The 27,199-nt window shown below is 47.7% G+C and overlaps 1 protein-coding gene and 1 pseudogene across 4 annotated transcripts; one reads left to right on the top strand and one right to left on the bottom strand.

Moving 5' to 3' along the window:
• Positions 1–26,995, top strand: POMK (protein O-mannose kinase). 4 transcript variants are annotated; one of them, XM_066380442.1, is made up of 6 exons: positions 1–36; positions 1,687–1,806; positions 6,146–6,242; positions 7,221–7,523; positions 20,538–25,368; positions 26,674–26,995. In XM_066380442.1, the coding sequence occupies exons 4-5, from the start codon at positions 7,242–7,244 to the stop codon at positions 21,306–21,308; spliced, it is 1,053 nt and encodes a 350-aa protein (XP_066236539.1). In that variant the 5' UTR covers positions 1–36; positions 1,687–1,806; positions 6,146–6,242; positions 7,221–7,241; the 3' UTR covers positions 21,309–25,368; positions 26,674–26,995. The 4 variants fall into 4 exon arrangements, with proteins under 4 accessions (XP_066236539.1, XP_066236540.1, XP_066236541.1 ...); XM_066380443.1 differs by having other exon boundaries at positions 20,538–25,364; XM_066380444.1 differs by having other exon boundaries at positions 3–36; positions 1,717–1,806.
• On the bottom strand, positions 25,732–26,670 carry LOC136402736 (eukaryotic translation initiation factor 1 pseudogene; annotated as a pseudogene).
• Positions 26,996–27,199: the final 204 nt, after the last annotated feature.

Genomic DNA, 27,199 nt, shown 5'->3' on the forward strand with positions numbered 1-27,199 from the left:
GTCGCGGGAGGCCGCGTTCCCGGCCGCAGAGCGCAGGTAGGTGCGGCGGGAAGGGTCCGGGTCAGGGTTGGGGGGCAGCACGGAGGGAAGCGGCTGGGCACGCGGCGGGTGAGAGCCAGGGTGCTGCGGGCGGGCGCGGAGGGTGGCTCGGCCTCATACGGGGCCTGTTCCTGGCCCAGCCCGTGTCCTCCAAGCCCAAGCAGCCCCGCCGCGCCTCTTGGGCGGCTCGCCCGGAGTCCAGCCGGAGGCCACGCTGGCGCGGAGCAGCCGCGTCCACCGCCTGGCCCCCTCCGCGTCCTGCCCGGCGGGCGCGCGAGCCGGACATTGAGTAACAGACTCCAGCTCCTTCTCCCCGGCGTCGATTCTGCACGCGATCGCTGGTGCAGAGTATCTTAGCACGCTAGCCGCTTCTCGGTGCAAGCTCTCTGTTAGGTGTAAAACGTATGCTGCTATTTTTTAAAAAGCAGAATTTAGCTATTTTGCTTAGTAGGCCTGTCTTCCCTATCCTTTCTTTTATATAGAACCTTCAGGCGAATGTAGTAGCATCTGGAATATTTTTAAACAATTATTTTAATGGGAGTCTAGTCTAAGTTGTATTGAGTGACACTGATCTGTTTATTCTCTGGTTATATAAAATATTTTGTAAATTGGTAAAAAACTAATTTTGTTCCGTTTTTTTTGTTTGTTTGTTTGGTTTTTTTTAGCCATGAGTGTAGAGAGCAGTGGTTTCTATTTTTTTTTTCCTATCAGTGTCAGGATTCCTTTGTGTCTAAACAGTGCCTCAATTTCTCCTACTCAGCTGGCCTCACAACCAGTAACTTTCGGTGGCTTTTTGCTTATTCCTGGGTAAGAAAGTTACTTCAGCCACAGGGCCTTATCCCAGTCGGGCGCATGCGGGAGTCTGTCTGACTGTCTCTCCCCGTTTCCAGCTTCAGAAAAATACAAAAAAAAAAAAAAAAAAAAGAAAAAGAAATGGGTTCATGTGGTGAAAACCTAAAGCACATGTATCGGAACTGAATGCACCAGTGATTCTCACCTGAGTGTGCATCTGAGTCACCCGGAGATCTTGTTAAAGTACAGATTTCTGGGCCCTACCTTGGAGTTTCTTATTCAGTAGGTCTGGAGTGAGGACTCAAGAATTTGCATTTCTCACCTGACCAAATGTGGCACAGTGGATAGAGCATCGACCTGGGACGCTGAGGTCCCAGGTTTGAAACCCTGAAGTCGCCAGCTTGAGCATGGGCTCATCCAGCTTGAGTCACCGGCTTGGAGTATGGTATCATCAGCATGATCCCGTGGTCGCTGTCTTGAGCCCAGGTTTGCTGGCTTGAGCAAGGGGTCACTGGCGCAGCTGTCAATAAACAACTAAAGTGCTGCAAATACAAGTTGATACTTCTGATCTCTCTCCCTGTAAAAAAAAAACCCAACTTGCATTTCTCACAAGTTCCCAGGTAGTGCTACCGCTGCAGGTTCAGAGACCACAGTGTGAGAACTACTGACATACACCAGCTTCTGGCTGGTGATTACATCCTGGGAGGGAGCAGTATAGGATTGCGAGGGGCCCACAGGCGCTTCAACTACATATATATGTATATATGTAGTATTTTGTCTTTAAAAATGACCTTGAAAAATGTGATGCACTGTTACCTGACAAAGCTGAATGTATATGTTCATGATATTTTTTAGGTATTTTTTTCTGTGCTTGAAACATTTCAGGAAAGAAGAAAAGATCCTGTTTTGTGTGTGGAGAATGGATTGGAAAAGAAAAAGTGGGAGATCATGTAGGCAACTGTTGCAGAAGCCTAGGTAAGAGATGCGGTGGCTTAGACCAGGGTGGGGTCCCAAGGAAGGGGAGGCGTGAGCAGAGTTGAGAGACATTTGGCTAATAGAATTGATTGTACATGGTCATTGGTTGGTCACCTGTTTTGTGACTTGAGGGAGCAGGTGTGTTGTGTGCCTGTCACAGAGAAAGGGACCCTGGAGAAAGGTCGTGCTGAGAATAGGAGAGACACATCCCAGACCTTGAAGAGCCAGCAGAGTGAAGTGTAAGAGAAAGATCTGGGCCACAGCAGAGACTTTGAAATCCGTGTTTACATGGCCATGGAAGCCGTGTTTGTGGCTGAGATTATATAGAGGTTATACACAGAATGGAAACGGAGCCTGCAACAGACCCAGAGGAATAGCATCTCCTACAGCAGGGCATGGCCAACCACTGCCCACTTCTGGTTTCTGTATGGCTTGTGAGCAAGGAATGCCTTTTTTTTTTAACCTTTTTAAATATTGGGGGGGGGGGAGGATCAAAAGAATAATCTTTTGTAACACATGAAAAACTATGAAACTCAAATTTCAGTGTCCATAAATAAACTTATTATAATAAAGCCATGCACATTTATGTAGTATTGGGGCTGCTCTTGCATTCTGGTGACAGAGTTGAGTAGCTGTGACAGACAATGTGTGGTTTTTCATCTCTTTGCACTGGTGTTCAGTGTCCCCCACGTCACAGTGATGTGGTTATCTCAATTTCAACTTCTGACCCCTAAACCTAAATATTGATATATACTATCTGAACCTTACAGGAAAAGTTTGCTGGTCCCTGACCTAATGTCTGAGTGAGACATACTTGATCAACTGTTTTTAAAAAATATTTTTATTTACTCATTTTAGCTAAAGGAAGGGAGCAAGAGACGGAGACAGAGACAGGAACATTGAGCTGTCCCTGTGTGTGCCCTGACTGGGGATTGAACCAGCACCCTCTGTGCTTTGGGACGATGCTCCAACCAACCAAGCCATCTGGCCCTGGCTGTGGTCAACTTTAAATGTTGTAGAAGAGAGATGGCAATTATTTTATCCATTTCTTTTTTTTTTTTTTTTTTTTTGAGGTTTTTAAAAATTGAATATATCAGAGTGACACTGGTTAAAAAATGATATAGGTTCAGGTGCACAGTTGCATAACACATCATCTGTACACTGTATGGTGTGTTCACCACCCCAGGTCAAGTCTCCTTTTATCACCACTATTTGTCCCCCGGTGCCCACCTCCACCTCTCCCCACTCCTCTCTTGATTTATCCATTTCTGTAAGAGCACCTTCTAAGCATCAGGATTAGTAAGGAACAGGACTCAAGAGACTGTGAGGCCTGAGTGGTCAGTCATTATACCCTCAGTTGAAGTCCCTGAAGATGACAGAATCACACTGGAGGAAGGTGGGGGCCTGAAATCTTTCTGAGAGAGGGAAGCAAGCCGCCATCAGAACCAGAACGTTGTGGGCATAGCTGGAAAGTCCAGGGCGGTGTGGTGAGTGGATGGCATCATTTCAAGAAAAGGAGGTTGTTGAGTGGCACTGGAGCAGCTCAGCAGAGCCAGGGTTACTGGCACCTCTGAATGACAACAGGGATTAAAGCAGCCTTTCCTTTAAGGAGTTAGGAAAAGCACATGGAATTGTGGAAGTGTCCATTTCTAAAATGTCTTGCTTACAGAGGAGTAATGTCACCCTGCTGACCCTTGACCTGCAGCTTCCCTGGCCTGGGAAACTAGAAGAAGAGAGTTGTCCTTTGCTGAGATGGCGAACACTGAAAACAGTGACTTGAGAGGGAAAGAACAGGTGCTGAGTTTGGGACGTGTTTTTATCTCTTAAAGTTTGGACACTCTCTATAAAATTTGCTGTTTTAAAGTGTATAATTAGTAATTTTTAGTACAGTCACAACCATTACTACAAATTCTTTTTTGTTTTCATTTTTATTGAATTTATTGGTATGACACTGGTTAACAAAATTATATAGGATTCAGGACCACAGTTCTACAACACATCATCTGTGCACTGTGTTGTGTGTTCAGTACCGCACATTACTACAAATTCTTGAACATTTTCAATCCAAAAGGAACTGTCGCACCCATTAGCAGCCACTCCCCATTCCCCGTGTCATCCAGCCCCTGGGAGCCTCTACGCTGCGTTCTGTCTCTATGGATTCACCTGTTTGGGGCATTTCATAGAAATGGAATCAAATGATATGTGGCCTTTTGTGTATGGACATTTGGGTTATTCTACTCTTCGGCTATTATGAATAACACTGCCTTGAACATTCATCTACAGCTGTTTATGAGTGTACGTTGTCTTGGGCATATGCTGAGCAGTGAGTGGATTTACTGGGTGATATGGTAACTTTTTGTTTAACCTTGTAAGGAACTGCTGGACTGTTTTCTGCACTGGCTGCACTGTTTTGCATTCTCACTAGCCATGCATGAAGGTTCTTCTTTCTCCACGTCCTTGTCAACACTTGTTACTGTCTGACTCTTTTATTACAGCCATCCTAGTGGATATGTGGTGGGATTGCATTTCCCGGATAACTAATGAGGTTGAGCATCTTTTCATGTGCCCATTGGCCATCTGCACATCTTCTTTGGAGAAATGTCTATTCAGATTTTTGCCTGTTTTAAAATTGAGTTATTGTATTTTTTGTTGAGAAGTATTTTTGTGTTGTTCTTCAGATATCTCAGTAGAGATGTCAAGGAAGCAGGGTAGGAGTCTGAGGAGGCTGGACATTGGGGAGCCATCAGCAGGTGGAGATGGAGAGTCATGAGTCTGGATGGCTCATCTAGGGAGGGAGTGGAGAGGTCAAGTCTGAGTCCAGCATTTACAGTCAGAGGCTGGAGGAGCCAGCGGAGGGAAGTTTCCTGGAAACGAAGTAAAAAAAGCATTCGAAGGGGGAGGAGTGATCAGTCATTCCAGCTGCTCCTGAGAGGTCAAAACCAGAACTGCGAGTTGACCGTTGTGTTCATTATCAATGCGGAGGTCACCTTGATAGGGTCAGTGTGGGTGGAGAAGCAGTGAGGTCAAGAGAAATGGAGGAGAGAACTGGAGAAAGTAAGTATGGCTAGTTTTTCAAGGAGTTGGCAAAAAGGGAAGAGAGAAGCAAGGCAATAACTGGAGGAGAGCCTGACCAGGCGGTGGCACAGTGAATAGAGCCTCGGACCAGGACGCAGAAGACCCAGGTTCAAAACCCCGAGGTCTCTGGCTTGAGTGCGGGCTCATCCGGCTTGAGTATGGGGTCACTTGCTTGAGCGTGGGATCATAGATGTGACCCCATCTCACTCATGGTCGCTAGCTTGAGCCCAAGGTTGCTGGCTTGAGCAAGGGGTCACTTGCTCTGCTGGAGCCCCCTAGTCAAGGCACATATGAGAAAGAAAGCAATCAATGAACAACTAAGGTGCCGCAACAAAGAATTGATGCTTCTGATCTCTGTCACTTCCTGCCTGTTTGTCCCTATCTGTCCCTCTTTCTGTTCTCTCTGTCTATAAATAAATAAATAGCTGGAGGTTCTAGAAGTAGGATCCAGAGCAGGTGTTTGAAGTGATGGGGGAAGTGAGGGCAAACTGGTTGTGATTCAGGAGATGAGGGGAGACGCGCAGGGCAGTGCTGGGAGCAGGCGGGAGGGCGGGTCTGTGCTCAGGCCCAGCTGGGAGCCAGTCCACTTCTTTCATAGTCACAGGTCCGGGGAGCAGGAGTCTGCTGTTGGGGTGCTGGGGGCTTGTGGCAGTGCGCGATTTCTTCTGTTTTTTTTGTGGGATTTTTTTATCAGGAATATAGGAAATAAGCTCATCAGCTGAGGGAGGGGGGGGCGGAAGTGACACAGTGGGAAGAGAGGGGACCTAGGCCACGGAACAAAGCTGTCAGGTTTATTGACCCAGTGCACTGAGTGAGCCTGCACAGTATTGGAACCTGGCGTCTCAGAGAAAAAGAGAGGATTGTTACAGAATTCGGGGGACAGGTGGCATTTAGGCAAAGTTGAAATGAAGCTTTATGTTGATGGGCTCAAAGGCAAAGCAGGGCTGTTAGTGGAGAGGTGAAGATCCCATCTGACTTGCAGAGCAGACCCCGGGGTCTGGTGTCCGGGGAGCCTGCGCGGCTCACGTAGACAGATATGCGGCATCTTCTCCAGACCAGCTGACAGGCCTTCAGTGACGGCGGCCGGGCTGCAGGAGGACTGACTTCCCTGCAGCTGCCGCGCCAACCTGGAGTCAAGGGTTCAGAGACGACACCCAGACACCAGCAGGGTCCTGAGGCTGATGTGCCATTTGTGCTGTTGCCACTTGTCTGTGGGCAGAGTTGCAATTTCTGTTTAACAAACTTTTGTGGTCCTTTGTGGCAGAGTCGCGTCACGCCAGTGCCCGGGACCAACCAGAACCCTGACTGACCCCGGTGTCTGGATGGAGACCTGAACCCCAGACGGGAGATGTACCAAGAAGGTAACGCTTCATGTCACAGGCGGCTCAGACCCGGGAAGTACAGGGGCGGGGCTGTCACTGATGTCCCCCATGCATCCCAGGGCTGATATCCCGCTGCCACACACTGGTTTGGCCACATCCCTTGTCAAAGTAGTGACACAGTTCCATTCTGGTTCATGAACAGCCTCTGTCTCAAGCACCCTGAGTGTCGAGCACCTGCTGTCCAGGGTCCTTCCCCAGCCCTGCTCCCTCCCAACCCTTCTGCCACCTAACAACTAAAGCTGTGATGCCTGCCTTCGCCACAGCCCTCGCACTGGCCCTGGTGCTAGAGCCAGAGCCCACTCGTTTGGCTAACGAGCACGCCGTAGGGTGTGCCTTCGTGTGAGGCCCAGCTCAGCGGCACCCTCTCCGTTCTCACCACCGTTCTTCTGGCTCGCAGACCATTAGCCACTCTCCCGGTTATTGCCCGGGCCTCGGAGCAGGCTCCCGGCCCCAGTCTCGTCCACGCAGGGCACGTTCACATCTCCTGAACAGTGTGGCCTTTGCTACTCTAAAAGCCATCAGGGAGCTCTGAGTACCTTCCGGGGAGCACCCGCTCCCTGGCTGGGTTCACGAGCGTGCCAGCCCGCGCCCGCCCCTCTGTGGCTCCCTGTCCGTCTCCTGTCCCAGCCCCACGGGGTACATCCACAGTTTGCTGTCCTTTTCTAACTCCTCACTGAATGCTCAGTGCAAACGCTGTAGGAGAGTCGAAGACAAAGTCACTGATGCCTCCCTTCTAAGTGACGCTAACATACGTGGACCCAGACTGTGGCTTGTAATAAAAACTGAGGATGAGAGCAGCTGACCTGGAGCATTCAGTGTGAGCCTAGCACTCCATCCGCTTTCATCCTCACCGCGACACTAAAGTGTAGATCCTTGAGTACCTGAAACAGAGGGTGTGTTCCCGTCATCAGAACGCCTTAATGGAAATAAAAAACAATGATTCATTTTCTGTTTTAGGAGATCGCTGAGGTTAGCGACATGGAAAGGAAGCCCCCGGATGGCAGGAAAAGCCCCCCGCGCAGAGCAGTGCCCCCGGTGGTGGGGCTGGTGCTGGGCATGGCCCTCATGAACGTGCTGCTCTACCTCTGCCTCGACCGGTGTTTCGTTTCCCCTCGACGTCCCGCCGAGGACCCCAGCCGCTGCCCCTATGGTTACTTCCGTATGAGGCAGATGAAAAACTGCTCACCGTGGCTGTCCTGTGCAGAGCTGAGGACAGAAGTGAGGCAGCTGAAGCGTGTCGGGGGAGGAGCCGTGAAGAGAGTGAGTTCCTGATCCACCTGGGTTACGTCGTGGAGTAACATCGCGGAGTAACGGGGTGGCCTTTGGGAAAGCAGCGTGGCGCGATGCGTTAAAAGCCATCGGAATGTTCCTACCCTTGAGCCCAGTAATCTCACATCTGGGACTTTAATAAAATAGTACAGTGGAAGGAAAAGAAGCGAAATGGTTAAAGGAGTACTTTACTTCTGTTTTTTTGTGTGTTTTTTTTTACAGACAGGGATAGACAGGGACAGACAGACAGGAACGGAGAGATGAGAAGCATCAATCATTAGTTTCTCATTGCGTGTTGCAACACCCTAGTTGTTCATTGATTGCTTTCTCATATGTACCTTGACCACGGGCCTTCAGCAGACCGAGTAACCCCTTGCTGGAGCCAGCGACCTTGGGGTCAAGCTGGTGGGCTTTTGCTCAAACCAGATGAGCCCGTGTTCAAGTTGGCGACCTCGGGGTCTCGAACCTGGGTCCTCTGCATCCTAGTCCGACGCTCTATCCACTGCGCCACCGCCTGGTCAGGCTTTACTTTTGTTTTTTTTTTTGTTTTTCTTTTTTTTGTATTTTTCTGAAGCTGGAAACGGGAAGAGACAGTCAGACAGACTCCTGCATGCGCCCGACCGGGATCCACCCGGCACGCCCACCAGGGGTGACACTCTGCCCACCAGGGGGCGATGCTCTGCCCTTCCGGGGCGTCGCTCTGTTGCGACCAGAGTCACTCTAGCGCCTGGGGCAGAGGCCAAGGAGTCATCCCCAGCGCCCGGGCCATCTTTGCTCCAATGGAGCCTCGGCTGCAGGAGGGGAAGAGAGAGACAGAGAGGAAGGAGAAGGGGAGGGGTGGAGAAGCAGATGGGCGCTTCTCCTGTGTGCCCTGGCTGGGAATCGAACCCGGGACCCCTGCACGCCAGGCCGACGCTCTACCACTGAGCCAACCGGCCAGGGCCTACTTTTGTTTTTTATAGTAATAGAAAACTAGAAATAATAACCATAAGGGGAAGGTTCGTTAAATTACAGTCCAGCTGCTTGATAGAATATTCTGTAACCATTAAGTTGTTAGGAACCTGGGCAGCAACATGAAAGCAATTTACAATAAGAAGTGGAAAAAAGCAAAATACAAAAATTGTTGAATATACTGTTTTCAACTGAAAAATTACATATAGAAAAATATCAACTATAAAAATGATAGAAATTGTGCTACAATGAAGGAGGATTATGGGCAATTTCTTTCATTCTTACTATTCAAAACTCCGTGATGCTGTATTGATTGTTTTTCAGTTATTTTATTTTATTTTGTGACAGAGACAGAGAGCAACAGAGAGAGGGACAGACATACAGGAAAGGAGAGAGATGAGAAGCATCAATTCTTTGTTGCGGCTCCTTAGTCTCCTTAGTTGTTTATTGATTGCTTTCTCATATGTGCCTTGACTGGGGGTTTACAGCAGACCAAGTGACCCCTTGCTCGAGGCAGTGACCTTGGGCTCAAGCTGGTGAGCCTTGCTCAAACCAGATGAGCTGGCGACCTCAGGGTTTCGAACCTGGGTCCTACACTTCCCAGTCCATCCCTATTCACTGCGCTACTGCCTGGTCAGGCAAGTTTTTAATTTTAATAAGCCAGAGGTGAATTCAGTTCACACATAGAGGCTTTAAGAGCCCTGTCTTATCAGCTAGGAGTATGTGCTGTATTCTGGTTTGGTGCTCATCATTTCTATGGTAACTGAGGCTTACTGATAAAACAGAGTGACTCTAGAAGCCAGTTCAGTATTGTTGAACAAAGACATGCCTTTGTGAGGACTTATTGAATGATTGATATAAGAAGAGGAGGGAGCCCTGGCCGGTTGGCTCAGCGGTAGAGCATCGGCCTAGCGTGCGGAGGACCCGGGTTCAATTCCTGGCCAGGGCACACAGGGGAGGCGCCCATTTGCTTCTCCACCCCTCCAACGCGCTTTCCTCTCTGTCTCTCTCTTCCCCTCCAGCAGCCAAGGCTCCATTGGAGCAAAGATGGCCCGGGCACTGGGGATGGCTCTGTGGCCTCTGCCTCAGGCGCTAGAATGACTCTGGTCGCAACATGGCGACGCCCAGGATGGGCAGAGCATCGCCCCCTGGTGGGCAGAGCGTCGCCCCATGGTGGGCGTGCCGGGTGGATCCCGGTTGGGCGCATGCGGGAGTCTGTCTGACTGTCTCTCCCTGTTTCCAGCTTCAAAAAAAAAAAAAGAAGAAGAGGAGGGAGCAGAAAATACATCCATGGGCCTGTGGCTTGATAAAGTGCTTGTCTTTCTTTTGTTAGGAAGTCATTTAGAGAAAGAGAAGGCACAAGACTTTATATAAAGTAAAATCATTAAACAAGGTAACTGGTTCTTTTAAAGATTCATTCATTCATTGTTCTGGGTGTTAAGGGTGCAACAAAGAATGAAACAAAGACCCTTGAAGCTTGCTTTTTAGTTGGGGAGTCAGACAGTCAAGAAAATAAGAGCCTGACCAGTTATGGTACAGTGATTAGAGTGTTGAGCTGGGATGTTGAGGACCCAGGTTCGAAACCCCAAGATTGCTGGCTTGAGCGCAGGCTCATCTGGCTTGAACACAGGCTTACCAGCACAGAGTCACCAACCTGAGCATGGGATCATCCACATGACTCCGTGGTCACTGGCTTGAGCCCAAAGGTCGCTGGCTCGAAGCCCAGGGTTGGTAGCTTGAGTCCAGGGTCTCTGGCTAGAGCAAGGAGTCACTGGCTCAGTTGGAGCCCCCCCTTCCCCCCCGCAAGGCACATATGAGAAGCAATCAAAGAACAACTAAAGTGCCGCAACTACGAGTTGATGCTTCTCGTCTCTCTCCCTTCCTGTCTCTCTCTTCTCTCTCTCTCTCTCTCTCTCTCTCTGTCTCTCTCTCTCTCAGTAAAAAAGAAAAAAAGAAAAAGAAAATAAACAATATGGAATGAAATATGTTCATGACATGCACTGTGAAGATGAATCAGGGCAGGTGACAAGCTTGTTACTTTAGGTGGCCAGAACCATCTGAGAGCGAGCTGTGTACGTATTTGGGGACAAGATGTTCCAGTAGGAAAGATGGCACCAGCAGAGGCCCCAAAGTGAAGGAGCCAGTGTGCCCGAGGGCAGGATGAGAAGGAGAGAGAGTGCACAAAGTCAAAGAAGGACCTGTGGTGACCGGGGCCTGCTGGGCCTGGCAGGACCTGGAGAGCCCGTGGAGCGATTTCAGTGCAGGAGTGACGTGACCGTCTGTGTGCAGAGTAGGTTGAGGCACGGCAAGGGTAGAGAATGGGGTAGGCTTTGCAGGTGAGAGATGGTCACAGCTTGACAAGGGTGTTAGCAGTGGATGTAACGAGAAATCACTGGATTGAGTCCGATATTTTAAAGGTAGAGGCAACAGGACTCCCCAGTAGATTGGATGTGGGCTCTAAGGGGAAAGAGGGTGACAGGAAGAATAGGATCATCATTGCTCCATACGGAGAAGATGGGAAGGAACAGGTTTTGTGTGTACGTAAGGTGGACGTGCTGAGGCTGTTTAGATGTCCACTTGGAGATGTCACACGGGCAGGTGGTTGGATGTATTGTATAAGTCCAGCATTTGGGCCAAGGTCTTGAGGTGGAGAATATAAATTTGGAATGGTATTGAAAGCATTAGGATGTGAAGAAATCACCATGAAGGGAGATAGGCAGAGAAGAGAACTTAGCAGTTCATTTGTCCCCTCAGAGGTCAAAGGTTACCACTAGTTTCTCTGTTATCGGAATCACTTGGAACACTTGAATCTTTTTATTTATTTACTTATTTATTGGCATTGCTTTTTACCTTGAAGGATATGTTTTTGAGTAGTTTTGATGGTGGCAAATTATTGTTGTATGAGAACAGACTTGATTTTAGGGAACTTCTACAAACCAGGCCCATCCAAATATGGGATTTAATAATGTGGGTCCTAACTCTGAGGAATGTAGTTTTGTTCATTAAGTGTGGCTAAAAACGCTAATAACATTGATTTTTTATTTTTTTTATTTTTTTTATTTTTGCATGTTTGGTCAAAACTTGCTCTCAGGGCAAAAGTATCTTGAGCACTGGATGTTAGCGTGTTGGGGTCCGGAGCCTTGCCTGTCTGGCCCCCTGCTGAAACCTCGCACCTGTGCCGGTTCTGGCCGAGGTAGACTCACATTATCCTCCACAAGGCCCTTATCTGAACAACTCCTGCAGCCCTGAGCTTCCTTCCTTCGTACATGGGCACTCTCGTCACCAACACCCCAAGCTGGGAGGCGTGGGTTTCTCGTGGGAGTTTCTGCAGCCTGAGTTCTTGCCATCCCTCTGACCACCCTGCCTGCATCCTGGCCTCACTGACCCCATGCGATTTTCACTTTGTGACGCTCTCCTGTCCGCACTCCCCGATTTACCCAACAGCAGAGGTTCCGTGGCCGCTACCCTCATCACTCCCGCACGAACACCTGCCACACTCCTTTGCATCATTCTCCATCATGCCTGGCTGGAGAGCCCCAACACCAGTTGACCCCACTGCGCATCTGCACTTGAGCACAGCATGTGGTTGAATGCATGACTGCAGCCTAGCGGGCCTGCTCTACTACTCCCTTAGTAAGTGTCCCATCCCAATCTCTGAGACAGGTATTTCCCCAGCAGCCCCGACCTCTGTCTCAGCAGGTGATCTTTTTTTTTGTATTTTTCTGATGTGAGAAGTGAGGAGGCAGACTCCTGCATGCGCCCTACCACGATCCACCAGGCATGCTCACCAGGGGGTGATACTCTGCCCATCTGGGGCATTGCTCCATTGCAACCTGAGCCATTCTAGCACCTAAGGCGGAGGCCATGGAGCTGTCTTCAGTGCCCGGGCCAACTTTGCTCCAATGGAGCCTTGGCTGCAGGAGGGAAAAAGAGAGATAGAGAGGAAGGAGAGGGGGAGGGGTGGAGAAGCAGATGGGCTTCTGTGTGCCCTGGCCGGGAATCGAACCCGGGACTTCTACACGCCGGGATAACGCTCTACTCCTGAGCCAACTGGCCAGGGCCTCAGCTGATGATCTTCTTACATAAGTTATTATAAAATAGAAACCAACCAAAGGGCATTTCCTCATCTTCACACCACTAGACCTTGAATCTTCCAGCTCAGATGTGGTCTCTGACTCCTCACGACTCCCCTCATCTGAGCGTTTCCCTCTCTTGTATCATCAGTCCTTCCCACTCGGATCGGTCCTACTGGCAAACACACACTTTTTAAAAAAGAACATCTATTGATTCCTTCTCCCTCTCATTGCTAAAAGTCTCTACTCGTTGCTAAAAGTCTCCATGGAGCAGAATGGCCTCTGATTGAAAAGTGCTGATTTGGAGGAAGATGGGAAACAGGGCAGGAAACTGCCACAGCTCTGTCTCTCCTTCCTCTTTTCCCATTTCTTCTTCTTTTTTTTTTTTTTGTGACAGCCAGAGAGGTAGTGAGACAGAGAGAGGGACAGATAGGGACAGACAGACAGGAAGGGAGAGAGATGAGAAGTATCAATTCTTCTTTGTGGCACCTTAGTTCATTGATTGCTTTCTCATATGTGCCTTGACCAGGGGGCTACAGCAGAGTGAGTGACCCCTGGCTCAAGCCAGCAACTTTGTGCTCAAGCCAGTGACCATGGGTCATATCTATGATCCCTCACTCTCAAGCTGGATGAGCCCGTGCTCGTCGATGACCTCGGGGTTTCAAACTTGGGTCCTCTTTGTCCCAGTCCAGTGCTCTATCCACTGTGCCACCGCCCTGTCAGGCTATTCTTTTTTTTCTTTTTTAACTTGTCCATTGATTTGAGAGAAAGAGGGAGAGGCGAGAAGGGAAAGACAGCTGGAGAGAAGCATCAACTCATTGTTCCACTTAGTTCCATCTAGTTGTGCACTCATTGGCTGCCTCACCTACATGCCCTGACCAGGGATAGAACCTGCGACCTCTGCCCACAGGGACCACGCTCTATCCATTGAGCCACCTAGATAGAGCCCCGTTCATTCTTCCCTTTTCTCCCCTATGGCTTCCAAACTCCACCACTGCTCTTATTCAGATACCAGTAAATTTCAGACTGGACGTTTCTCTGTCTTCCTCTTATTCCTTCTCGCAGCCCTTAATCCAGTTGACCCCTCTCTCTTTGCAGCCCTGACTCTTCGAACTACCGCACTAGACACTCCTGATTACTCTCCTTTCCTGCTCTGTTTCCCATCTTCCTCCAAATCAGCATTTTTCAATCAGAGGCCATTCTGCTCCACGGGGACTTTGAGCAATGAGTAGAGACACATTAGAGGTTGTCACAGTGGGAGCCAAGGGGTTGCTACTGGCATCCAGGGGATGGAGGCCAGGGATGCTGCTGGATGTCCTGCAGTGCATGGCCCCGCCCTCCCCCTCGACAGGTAATACCGGGTATGGAGGCCAGGGATGCTGCTGGATGTCCTGCAGTGCATGGCCCCGCCCTCCCCCTCGACAGGTAATACTGGGTATGGAGGCCAGGGATGCTGCTGGATGTCCTGCAGTGCATGGCCCAGCCCTCCCCCTCGAGAGGTAATACCGGGTATGGAGGCCAGGGATGCTGCTGGATGTCCTGCAGTGCATGGCCCCGCCCTCCCCCTCGACAGGTAATACCAGGTATGGAGGCCAGAGATGCTGCTGGATGTCCTGCAGTGCATGGCCCAGCCCTCCCCCTCAAGAGGTAATACCGGGTATGGAGGCCAGGGATGCTGCTGGATGTCCTACAGTGCATGGCCCTGCCCTCCCCCTCGACAGGTAATACCGGGCCCCAAATGCCGGTAGTGCTGAGGCTGAGAATCCTTATTCCTCTCGGTTCCTGCCTGGATCCTCTTCCTTTGTCTTCTTTAGATACACTGTGAAGTGATTTAGTCCAGTTCCATTGCTTTAAGTACATTTTACGTGCTGGCGACTCCCAAATATATCTCTAGCCTGTACCTCTCCCTTGAGCCACAGATTTATAAATCTATTCCACACCTCTACTTGGATGGAGGTCTCTTGAGCATCTAAGTACAACCAGCTTGAAATGCTTGATAATTTCCAGCTCTGAAACCTGTTCTTCCCCCAGCCGTACAATTGCAGTAACTGTCATCACTTCTCACCTAGTTACTCGAGCGAAAACCTGGGAGTCATCTTGAGTCCTCTCACCTACTTGCCCTTAACTAAGCCAGGAGCAAGTTCCATCAGTTGTATTTTGAAAACATGTCCAGACTTGTTCGATAGCCTCTGTCTCCAGACCCATTTTAGTTCAGCCGCAGTAGCTCTGGCCTTGGAGAAGGCACCCGGCTCCACTTTTGCACTTCACCACACACCAGGCAGAGTCATTTTCTTTTTCTTTTTTTTTTTTTTTTTTTGTATTTTTCTGAAGCTGGAAATGGGGAGGCAGTCAGACTCCCGCATGCGCCTGACCGGGATCCACCCGGCACGCCCACCAGGGGGCGATGCTCTGCCCATCTGGGGCGTCGCTCTGTGGCGACCAGAGCCACTCTAGCGCCTGGGGCAGAGGCCAAGGAGCCATCCCCAGCGCCCGGGCCATCTTTTTGCTCCAATGGCACTTCGGCTGCGGGAGGGGAAGAGAGAGACAGAGGAAGGAGACGGGGAGGGGTGGAGAAGCAGATGGGCGCCTCTCCTGTGTGCCCTGGCCAGGAATCGAACCCGGGACTTCCGCACGCCAGGCCAACGCTCTATCACTGAGCCAACCGGCCAGGGCCAGAGTCATTTTCTAAACACAATTCAGAACACGCCACTCTCTGCCTTAAAATCCCTCCTGTGGCTTCCCATTACCCTCAGGGGAAAATATCCAAACCTCCTACCATGATCTGCCACACTCCCTGCTCTGGGCTCTGCTTCCTCCTAAACTCATCCCAGACATCCTCACGCCCTACCCTGCACTCACCCTACTCTTTTCTTCCTTGATCGAACAGCCCTTTCTCAACTCGGGGCCTCTGCAGTTGCCTTTCTCTGCCTGAAATACTCTTCCTTCACCTCTGACATGGCCAGCTCCTTGTCATCCGGGCCTCAGCCTGGATCTCCTGTAAGGCAGTGGTCCCCAACCTTTTTTGGGCCACGGACCAGCCTTTAGAGTGGGGCGGATAAATGCACAAAATAAAATTATGCGGCTGGCGTAAAAACTGTGGCATTTTAAAATATAATTGTCAAAATTACGAGACAAGCGTCAAGAGTGAGTCTTAGATGGATGTAACAGAGGGAATCTGGTCATTTTTTAAAAATAAAACATCGTTCAGACTTAAATATAAATAAAATGGAAATAATGTAAGTTATTTATTCTTTCTCTCAGAGAAAGAATAAATGGCCCATGGACCGGTACCGGTCTGTGCCCCGGGGATTGGGGACCACTGCTGTAAGGCACTCCCTGACACCCCATCTCAGCCCCACCCCTCCTGAGCGTCTTATCATCTTATCGGTCTCATTCCTCTTCTGCTCTGTTGCCTCTTCTGTAAAAGTTCCCTGAGGGCTCAGAGGGAGTGTCTTCTACTTCTAGCCCAGAGCCTGACTTAAAGAATACTTCTTTCTTTATTTTCTCTTTTTAGTCTTTATTTTTATTTTTAAATTAATTTATTTTTCATGGAATGCATTGTAGGGCCTGGAAGTCAAAGGTCCATGTGTTGAATCCTCCAAACATTGGCTTAACTATGATGGTTTCATCAATATACAAGCATTACCACCACCTTCTTTCCCCAGACTGCGTATTGTTTTATTGTGTTGTAATTGCTGGGGACATAGGTCCTCTGCCTTGAGCGGAGGTCAGTTGCTACACAAATTATATATTTCGAAGTACAGTATGAAATAACAGTGTCCATTTCTCCGTCTCCTTTGCAGGGCCCACCTCCTCATCTATCCTAACCTTAGACTTTTTTTTCTCCTTGGGTGCTTGCTCCCTGGGTGGCCTCATCCAATGATGGGCCTTTGTCTGCAGCTGAGACCTCTCTCCTGAACCCTCTAAACTTTTTTATCCAGTGCCAAGCCCACATCCCCACTTGCATGTCTGAGAGGTGTCTCAAACTGAGAACATCCCAGACGGTCCCCCTCAGCCTGCTCCTCCTTCATTCTGAGAACATCCCAGACGGTCCCCTCAGCCTGCTCCTCCTTCATTCTGAGAACATTGCAGACGGTCCCCCTCAGCCTGCTCCTCCTTCACTCTGAGAACATCCCAGACGGTCCCCCTCAGCCTGCTCCTCCTTCACTCTGAGAACATCCCAGACGGTCCCCCTCAGCCTGCTCCTCCTTCATTCTGAGAACATCGCAGACGGTCCCCCTCAGCCTGCTCCTCCTTCACTCTGAGAACATCCCAGACGGTCCCCTCAGCCTGCTCCTCCTTCACTCTGAGAACATCCCAGACGGTCCCCCTCAGCCTGCTCCTCCTTCACTCTGAGAACATCGCAGACGGTCCCCCTCAGCCTGCTCCTCCTTCACTCTGAGAACATCCCAGACGGTCCCCCTCAGCCTGCTCCTCCTTCATTCTGAGAACATCCCAGACGGTCCCCCTCAGCCTGCTCCTCCTTCACTCTGAGAACATCGCAGACGGTCCCCCTCAGCCTGCTCCTCCTTCACTCTGAGAACATCCCAGACGGTCCCCCTCAGCCTGCTCCTCCTTCATTCTGAGAACATCGCAGAGGGTCCCCCTCAGCCTGCTCCTCCTTCATTCTGAGAACATCCCAGACGGTCCCCTCAGCCTGCTCCTCCTTCATTCTGAGAACATCGCAGACGGTCCCCCTCAGCCTGCTCCTCTTTCATTCTTCCCATCACAGTTAACGACCACTCCATCAGTTCATCTGCTCAGGCCTCCAGCCCGGGCGGTGTCCTTGACTTCTCTTTCTCTCCCCCACATCCATTCCACTAGCAAACTGCAGTGTCTGTACACTCAGAGAGACCTGGGGTTGGACCCCTCAGACTTCTACCCGTACCCTTTCCTCCCCATCCAAGCCGCCATCCCCTTGTTCCTGGGCATGGCCAGCTCCTCCAAAGTGGCCTCGGCTTTCACACTTGCCCTCCTCCCATGCCCTGCAGCCCATCTTAACGCAGCAGCAAGAATGCTGCTATTAAATTACTAGTCAGAGGGCGTCTCTCCTGTGCTCAAACCCTCCAGGGGCTCTCTGTCTCACTGTGGGTAAAGCCAGAGTCCTTTCAACAACTGAAAAGCCTCTCACGGCCTGTCCGCTCCATCGCTCGTTCCAGCCGCCCTGGCCTTGCTCACTGGCAGCCCTGGGCACGCTCCCTCCCCACAGCCTTTGCTGGCTGTTTTTTCTGCCTGGTATGTGGGTCCCCAGAGATCCTATGGCTCCTTCCTCTCCCTCCTTGCTCAGCCATCACCACAGCAAGAGCTTCCCTGACACTATATCAAATTGTAAACTTCCGTCTTTTTTTCCCAAAGCACATTTTACCTTCCGATACACTTTACACATTTCCTGTTTGTTTTCTTTATTGTCTGCCTCCTGCACTAGAATGTAAATTACAAAAAGGTTGGGATATTTTTTTTCTGCGACAGACAGAAAGACAGAGGGACCGAGAAGAACAGACAAGAAGAGAGATGAGAAGCATCAATTCTTCATTGCGGGACCTTAGTTGTTCATTGATTGCTTTCTTATATGTGCCTTAACTCAGGGGCTACAGCAGAGTGAGTGACCAGAGACCTTGGGCTCAAGCCAGCGACCATTGGGTCATGTCTATGATCTCACAGTCAAATCAGCAATTTCGAGCTCAAGCTGGTGAGCCTTGCTCAAGCTAGATGAGCCTGCACTCAAGATGGCAACCTCAAGGTTTCGAACCTGGGTCTTCTGTGTCCCAGTCTGACGTTCTGTGCACTGCGCCACCACCTGGTCAGGTTATTTTATTTTTTTAATTGACACGGATACAGTTGACTGTTGAACAGTGCAGGTTTGAACTGCATGGGTCTACTTAAATGTGGGGTTTTGTTTTGTTTTGTTTTTCAATTAATTCATGCTGTTCAATTGGCCGCATGTTCTAGGATCAGTTGGCAGTTGGGAATCTGTGTATGTGGAAGGTTGGCCTAAATTATATGTAGATTTCCGACTGCATATACCTGATTGGTGATTCTCATCTCTTCCTTGTTCAAGGTCAGTTGTACTTGGTAAATGGAGACAGATTTGACTGCATAACAGTAGAGTTCTTTGTATTACAAAAGACCATATAAACTGTGAATTATTTTTCTAAAACTTGTACTTTACATTTATAATAAAGGACCACCTAGATAATATATAAAGAGCTCCTGGAAATTAATAAGCACAAAGCAAACAACCTTATAGGAAGTTGGATAAAGGACAATGAACATCTTTCTACAGAAGACATCAGAAATGCCCATAAAGATGAAAAGCGGTCAGTCTCAGTAATCAGGGCAATTGGAACGGTAAAATTATTTTTATCCATCTGGTTGTCACTGAGTACAAAAATGGATTACATCTAGTGTGATTATGGCTATACAAAATAAGGTTCTCATACATGATCGGTGAAAGTGAGCAGTGGCACCGTCTTTGGAGGGTATCAATGGCAGTACACATTCCTCATTCAGGAATCCACCTGGCTTGCCTAGCCTATGAAAATACTTGCAGAAATGTAAATATAAGGCTATTCATTGTAGCACTGTTGTTAAGAAGAATATATGGGATATAATTTATATATCCAACAAGTCTTTAAAAATAGGTCACATAAGATCATATAACAGGTCTGTACAAAATTATAGAGGTAGAGGGGGAAGAGAAGCCAGCCCATCACGTAGGTTTTCCTATTGAATCGCCCTTCTCAAGAGCTGAAAGAAACCCCCCCACCTCCATTGAATATAATATTTCTGAGTTCTTTTTTAAAGTGTTCTTGAATATAAAAGTAATGTTTATTCATTCTGAAAAGATGGAAAATAACAAGGTATTAAGGAAAAAAAATCATCTAGAGTGTACCTTATAAATGAGAACTGAAACATTGCTTATTTCCTTCCATTTCTATGTAATTTTGTGTCCTTTGTCATTTGTAGCATACTTTATCTATGAAAACTATCAACCTATGCATTTTGCTGACCACATACTGTTCTTTGGAGTGTGCTCCTACCATAACTGAACTATCCTCATTCTCTGATTGATGGACAGGTTCCAGTTTATGTTTCTAAATGATGCCAGATTTGTATTCCTAGAGCTGTGTAGATAGATTATAGACTTAGACGTTAAAAGCTCTTGATAAGTACTGCCCCAGATTGCTTTCTTACTCTAACAGTTGAGAAGCAGCAGTCCGGAGAGACGCAGCTAGTGCCCGCCACCAAACACACAGAAGTAGCCTGGGGCAGTGAGCTGACCTCTGAGCCTGTTTTCTCTTCTGTGCTCTTCTGCCTGTCCTTTGGAGACTTAGCAGAAGATCAGAGGTTCTTAATTACAGTGCTTCCTGCAAGCCTTTCCTAGTTAATAACAATTGAGAATCCAAGGCAGCCCTGCAAGGTTTCTGGAAGCTGTGTACCAGAGCGGGCAAGTCTAGTTTCTGTGGCATTCAGCCCCTGCTTTGACAGCCGAAGTCACACAAACCCACAGACCATGTCAAAATGTTTACCTTGCATAGGACTGTTCCTATTGGTGGTTTACTACGCTGCCTTTTAGAATCAGTGAGTAACCTTGTTACTTGTGATGGGCTGGCTGGGCTCGACTTCCTTCCTAGGATTTTCCAGTCTTCTCTCCGCCTCTCCCCCTCCCACTCTGTGCTGCAATATTTTGGAACTGGCAGTCGGTTTGCCACACGGTGCCTCATATGCACAGTCCCCTCTGCTGGGAATGCGATTCCCATGCTCCACACCCACCCTGCAAGCCCTGGTCACCCTTCAGAGCAGTCCCTTCGGGCACCCTCTCAGATGGCCCAGCACCTGACCAGCGTCAGTCCCTCCTGCCTCCTCCCGCCCTAGCCTTAACCTGCTGATGTGGCGCTGGCCTCGCGGGTATCTGTGTTTGCTCCTAAGTGGAGTTGCTCCCTGGCTCCCGAACCCAGGTGATGTTCTCTGGCTGTTTCAGGTCTTCCTGTCGGAGTGGAAGGAACGCAAAGTCGCCCTCTCGCGGCTCACCCGTCTGGAGATGAAAGACGACTTCCTCCACGGACTGCAGATGCTGAAATCTCTGCAGAGTAAACACGTTGTCATGCTGCTGGGCTTCTGTGAAGAGGACAACACCATTCTCACTGAGTATCACCCCTTAGGGTCCTTGAGCAACCTGGAGGAAACCTTAAACCTTTCCAAGTACCAAACTGTGAACACCTGGCAGCAGCGGCTGCGACTGGCCATGGATTACGTGGGCATCATCAACTACCTGCACCACAGCCCCCTGGGCACCCTGGTCATGTGCGACTCCAGCGACCTGCCCAAGACGCTGTCCCAGTACCTGCTGACCAGTAACTTCAGCGTCGTGGTGAACGACCTGGACGCCTTGCCCCCGGTGCACCGCAGCGCGGGCACGTTGGTGAAGTGTGGCCACAGGGAGCTTCACGGGGACTTCGTGGCCCCAGAGCAGCTGTGGCCCTACGGGCAGGACCGGCCTTTTCACGACGATCTCATGCCTTCCTATGACGAGAAGGTCGACATCTGGAAGATTCCAGACGTCTCCAGTTTCCTTTTGGGGCACGTGGAAGGGAGTGATATGGTCCGATTCCATTTGTTCGATATTCATAAGGCCTGTAAGAGCCGGACTCCTGCAGAGAGACCCACTGCTCAGGACATTCTGGACACTTACGAGAAGGTCCTGAATTCACTCAGGGACACGGTGATGTCTCAGACGAGAGAAATGCTGTAAAAACTAGTCCAGTCAGTGGGGGTGGGACTGAAGGAGCTAGCGGAACAGCCCCCGCAGTTCTGCGCTGCGGTGAGCTTGTCACTGTGTAGCGCACGGCTCCTCTGCATCCCCGGGCCCAGGGCCGCGCCCTGCCTCTGCTGGCCACCGGGGCCAAGTTGCTAAAAGCCACCCAACGTGATTTAAGTTTGGCTTCACTTCCAGTGCTGTTGGCTCCCAGGTGAAATGCAGAGAAGCAGCGAATCTAGCCTGTATCTGAAGAAAGTAACAAAACTGTAGATAAAGAGCCTTCCCCTACCCTACTAACTGAGTATGTAAACTCGTAAGAAAGGTGGATAGAGAAGATTTTTAAATGGCAGTATAAGAAAGAAACAGAGTAGGTCTCTGAAGAAAAATTTCCTCATTTTTTTAGACAATAATGGGAAGATCTCTGGTCTTTTTCACTTGGCATCAGCGAGGCCATCTTTTCTGTTTTAAATGATTGATCTGTGAAGCTTCTGTGCCATCCTCCTTCCTAGGAGCTAAAGGAGAACTATGCTCTTGGAAATTTTGAATGGATAAGGATATTTAAAACAACAAGTATGAGGGCAATGATCTGTGTACTGCCTCAGATGGTACTTGTGAAATTCCTTTTTACCTTCCTGCAGGGTTTCCTGAGTCCAAACTTACTTACTGTGAACATTTTACATCAACAGTGTCACTCATTACTGGACATTCGAGTTGCACGACTGAATCCTTCAAAAAGTTCTTTCCTTGCTCACTATCATCATTTGCAGAGGATGATGGGTTGGTGCATATTAATTGGCCCTAATGAGGCGATCAAAGCTGACATGGAGGGTAGGATCACTGGAATCACAGGGACGTGGGCCTCACCACAGAGTCTCTGACTCAGTAGGTCTGGGGTAGAGTCCGAGATTTTGCATTTCTAGCTGGTTCCCAGGGCGGTGAGAACCACTGCCCCTAATCACAGGCAGCAGGATAGGGCAGTGTTATCAGTCTTAACCCGGAGTCTACTGCCTGTGGGTGATTGGGTCCTGTGGCTGATTAGAGAATATGCTTGCCCACAGTGTTGTTTTAACGGCTGCTTTTTGTTATAAAAACGCCACCAAAACCCACTAGGATGGCTGTAATCAAAAGGATGGAGAGTAACAAGTGTTGGTGAAGATGTGGAGAATTGGAACCTCATACCTTGCCATGGGAATGTAAAAGGGTGCAGCTGCTTTGGAAAACAGTTTGGCATTTTTCAGAAAATGAAAAACAAGAGTTCTTATGACCCAGCAATTCCACTCCCAAGTATTTACCCAAGAGAACTGAAAATGTGTCCACACAAAGAACACCTCATGTTCAACATTTCCCAAATAACTTCTCTGCTCCAAATTTGCTGCTTCTGTGTTTCCTACATCTATAAATGGCATACCATCTGATTTTCCAAGGCGAAACCTGCTTTGTATATAATAAAATGCAACCATTTTAAGTGTACATTTCAATGAGTTTTGATGCATTTATGTACTCATGTCACTACCCTACAGTTACAACATAAAACATTTCTCTCTCCTGGAATTTCCTTTGTGTCCCATCCCCACTGCTGGCCTCAGGCAAATGACTCTGCTTACATTTTAGAAAGATTAGATTTTTTTTTTTCATTATTTCTTATCATTGGAGCCACATAGTATGGTATAAACCTTTTTGTGCCTGTCTTTTTTCATTCCTTGTAATGTTTTTGAGAGATCCACCTCTGTTGTTTGTATTAGTCATTTATAGCTTTTTATTAGTGAGTACAGTCGTTCCTCGTCTATTGCGGGGATTAGGTTCCAGAACCCCCCGTGATAGGCAAAAATGCGTGAAGTAGCGACCTTATATTTATTTTATTATTTATATGTATTTTAAGGCTTTATAAACCCTCCCTACACTCTTATAAACCTTTCCCACACTCTTATAAACACTTCCTATGATTATTTTACTGCAAAAATGATTAAATATATAAAAATATCTATATATACCGCAAAACCCTGTGATATAGCGAAATATTCACAATACAAAATTAGATAAATACAGTTTTAAAATCCATGATACCGTGAGACTGCGAAAAGTGAACTGCGATATGGTGAGAGATGACTAATATTCCATTGTATGAATGTACCACAATCTGTTCATCCAGTTGTCTGCTGATGGATACTGGGTTGTTTTCCAGTTTGGGGCTATGATGATTTAAAACTGCCCTTTAAATACAAGTCTGAAGACTTGGTTAAATACCTAGGGGTGTTCCTATGATCATATGTCGTATATGTTTAACTTTATAAGAAACTTCTAAACTGTTTTCCAAAGCATCTGTGCCGTTTTACATTCCCATTAGCGATGTGTAAGAGCTCCATTTGCCCTACACATCTTAACCAACACTTGTTTATTATAAGCCTATTTAATTTGAGGTATCCTATAGGTGTGTAGTGTCATCTCAGTGTAGTTTTAATTTGCATTTTCCCAAAGATAAATGATGCTGAGAACCTTTTCATGTTTATTGGCCATTCACATATCTTCTCTGGGAAGAGTGCAAATCTTTTGCCCATTTAAACTAATTTGCTTATTACTAAATTGTAAGAGTTCATTTTGTAACCTGGAATTAAGTCTGCTACCAGATAAATCTTCTGCAGTCTTTTCTCACAGTCAGAAGCTTGTCTTTTCATTTCTTAACAGTGTGTTTTATTCATTTGTGTTTTTAAATGATTTATATACTGTTTAAGAAAGCTTTGCCTAACCCAAAGTCATGAAGATTTTCTCCTTTATTTTCTTCCAGAAGTTCTATAGTTTTAGCTTTACATTTAGAGACCTAAATGTAAAAACCATTTTTAGTTCAATTTTGTGTATGGTGTGAGGTAAGGGTTCAGGTTCACTTTTTTCCAATGTGCATTTCTAATTGTTCTACCATCATTGATTGAAAAGATTATTCTTGCCTGACTGGAGGTGGCGTGGTGGATAAAGCATCAACCTGGAATGCTGAAAACCCCAAGGTTCAAAACCCCAAGGTTGCTGGCTCTGAGAACGGGTTCGTCAGCACAGAGCTCGCTGGCTAGAGTGGAGGATTGAACACGCGAACCCAAACTTCACCAGCTTGAGCCCCAAAGGTCCTGTCATGAAAAGCCCAAGGTTTCCAGCTTGAGCAAGGGGACACTGGCATGGCCCCAGTCAAGGCACATATGAGAAGCTCAGTGTACAACTAAAGTAAAAGCAACTATGAGTTGGTGCTTATCATGTTCTTTCCCCCTCCCTTCCTGCCTCTCTCTCACTCTTACTCAAAAAAAAAAGAAAAAGAAAAAAGAAAAAAAAATATTATCTTTTATCTTTCCTCCATGAAATTGCTTTGGAAACTTGGTGAAAAAATAGTTTGTGTGGGTTTACTTTTAAGCTCTATGTCTTATTTTATTGACCTATATTGCTACCCTTATGCCAATAACACATTATCTTGATTGCTATAGCTTTATGGTAAATCTTGAACTCAGGTAGTATAAGACCTTCAACATTGTTCTTTTTCAAAAAGTCATTTTACAGTTCCATATAAATTTTAGAATCACTTGTCAGTTTATATACACACAACAACAACAAATAACCTGCTGGAGTTTTTATTTGGATTGCACTCAATCTATACAGGTTAATTTGGGGGAAACTGGCATCTTTTTTTTCTTTTTAGCGCGAGAGAGACAGAGACAGCAAGAGGGCCAGATAGGAAGAGAGAGAGATGAGAAGTATCAATTCTTTCTTGCAGCACCTTAGTTATTCATTGATTGCTTTCTCATATGTGCCTTGATGGGGTTGGGGTGGGGATTTCAGCTGAGCCAGTGACCCCTTGCTCAAGCCAGTGACCTTGGGCTCAAACCAGTGATTGTGGGGTCACATCTATGATGCCATCCCATGCTCAAGCCAGCTACCCCGCGCTCAAGCCAGCAATGTTGGGGTTCCGAACCTGAGTCCTCTGCGTCCCAGGCCACACTCTGTCCACTGCGCCACCACCTGGTCAGGCGAAAACTGGCATATTAACAGTAATGGTTCTTCTAATCTATGAATTTGGTAGGTAATCTTTCTTTTTTTTTTTTTTTTTCAGATGTTTCTGAAAACAAGTTTATTTAAATAAGGGTTTAAATACATTACATAACATTAAAACTGAAGGGGGGAAAACCCAAAAATCAGTTTGTTATTTCACATGGCCTTGGGCAGCTGTTCCTAGTAAGTTGCAAGCTCTACACCTAGCTAAGTGACTGACACATCGGCTTGAAATTTGTTCCCTTGTCAAAAGTTTAACTCTGATATAAGGTTGGCCTAAAATTCTGGTGTTTGGACATCAATTAGCCAGGATATGTCTGGTCCAAAAGACCTTAGTGGCAAGCCAGATATCCTCATCACCTCACTCGAGGAAAGGTAGCTTTTCAAGTTCATCCACCCAGTCCTGTTGGCGATCTTTTGACTACCAAAGGCTCCCTCTAGTGGCACAGAAGCCGCTGCTGCCTAACCCCTGGCCTCTCAGCTTCACTGCAGGGTGTCCTGGTGGTGACATTCTCTGAGGGCAGGGGACTCTGGAGAGGAGCCAGACATAGCTGTCTGGAACCTTGGGGCTTGGCTGAAACATCACATTACTGCTTTGTTTCAGGCGGGACACTGCCAGGCGCCTACTGCTTGACCTCTGTTTAAATGAGGGACTTCAAGACTAGACAGCATGGTTCTTTTCAGTTTATTGCATGAAGGAGTTACACTAGTCCAAGTTAAAAGCAGACCCCAAATGGTTACATCTCATAAGCTGTGAGGTTTTTAAACTTGTGACAAGGGACAGAAGGGAAATGCTACTCATGCAAGGAAATCCTCACTTAAGCTTCAGTGAGCCAAAAGCACTTAAAACCCATGAACCTTCAGCTGGTCGTCCTTAGCCAGTCCAATCTCTACCAGGAACTGGCATATGTTCTTGCGCTGGTCACCCTGTAGCTGAATTACTTCTCCATATTCTGGATGCTCAATTACAGTACCATTGCAGGCAAATTTCTTCTTAAACGCCTTCATTAGTTTCTTTTTATCGTAATCATCAGCGATCCCTTGGACAGTAGTAAGGGTCTTCCTGCCGTTTCTCTGTTGAATTCTTATATGGATATAATCCTCAGTGCCAGCAGGAAGCAGATCATCACCCTTACTTGCATCAGCAAAGGGGTCGAAAGAGTGGAGGTTCTGGATAGCGGACATACGATACGATTCCTTTTCCTCAGTGGAAACGGCCTGCGGAAGGCTGCGGCGGGAGAAGGCGGGCAGGGGGGACGGAGCGTCGGGAAGCGAGGGGGGCTCAAGGGGGAGGTTGCTGAGTCCTCGGCGGCGGTTCAGTGACTGGGGCCGGTAGGTAATCTTTCTATATTTAAAATTTTAATTTCTCTCATTAATGTTTTGTAGTTTTTAGTGTTTATGTCTCATACCTATTTTGTTAAATTTATTTATGTATTAATTTAAAAAGTTCTATTGTAAGTGCTATTTTTAAAAAGTCAAGTTCCAATTTTGTTTATATCTTGGATATGAAAATACAATTGTTGTATGTTGACTTTGATTTCTGTGACTTTGCTAACACTTAAAAGTTCTTGTAGTTTTGGGGGGTGGGAGAGATTCCTTAAGATTTTCCATGCATACATTCATGCATGCTGTATATGAATAAAGCAATTTGTATGCTTCTCCCCTCCCCCTTTTCTTGCCTTGTTGCACTGACTAGGACCTCTAGGACAATGCTGAGTTGAAGTGAGGACAGATATCCTTGCCTTGTTCCTGATCCAAAGGCGGAAAACATTTAGCTTTTCAAGTGTCATGTTAGCTGTAAGTTTGGTGTTCATCTTTCTGTATGTGTCTTTACACTTCTACTACATATGCATATATTCCTA

This window comes from Saccopteryx leptura, chromosome 4 (assembly GCF_036850995.1).
Source record: "Saccopteryx leptura isolate mSacLep1 chromosome 4, mSacLep1_pri_phased_curated, whole genome shotgun sequence".
NCBI classification, from domain to species: domain Eukaryota; kingdom Metazoa; phylum Chordata; class Mammalia; order Chiroptera; family Emballonuridae; genus Saccopteryx; species Saccopteryx leptura.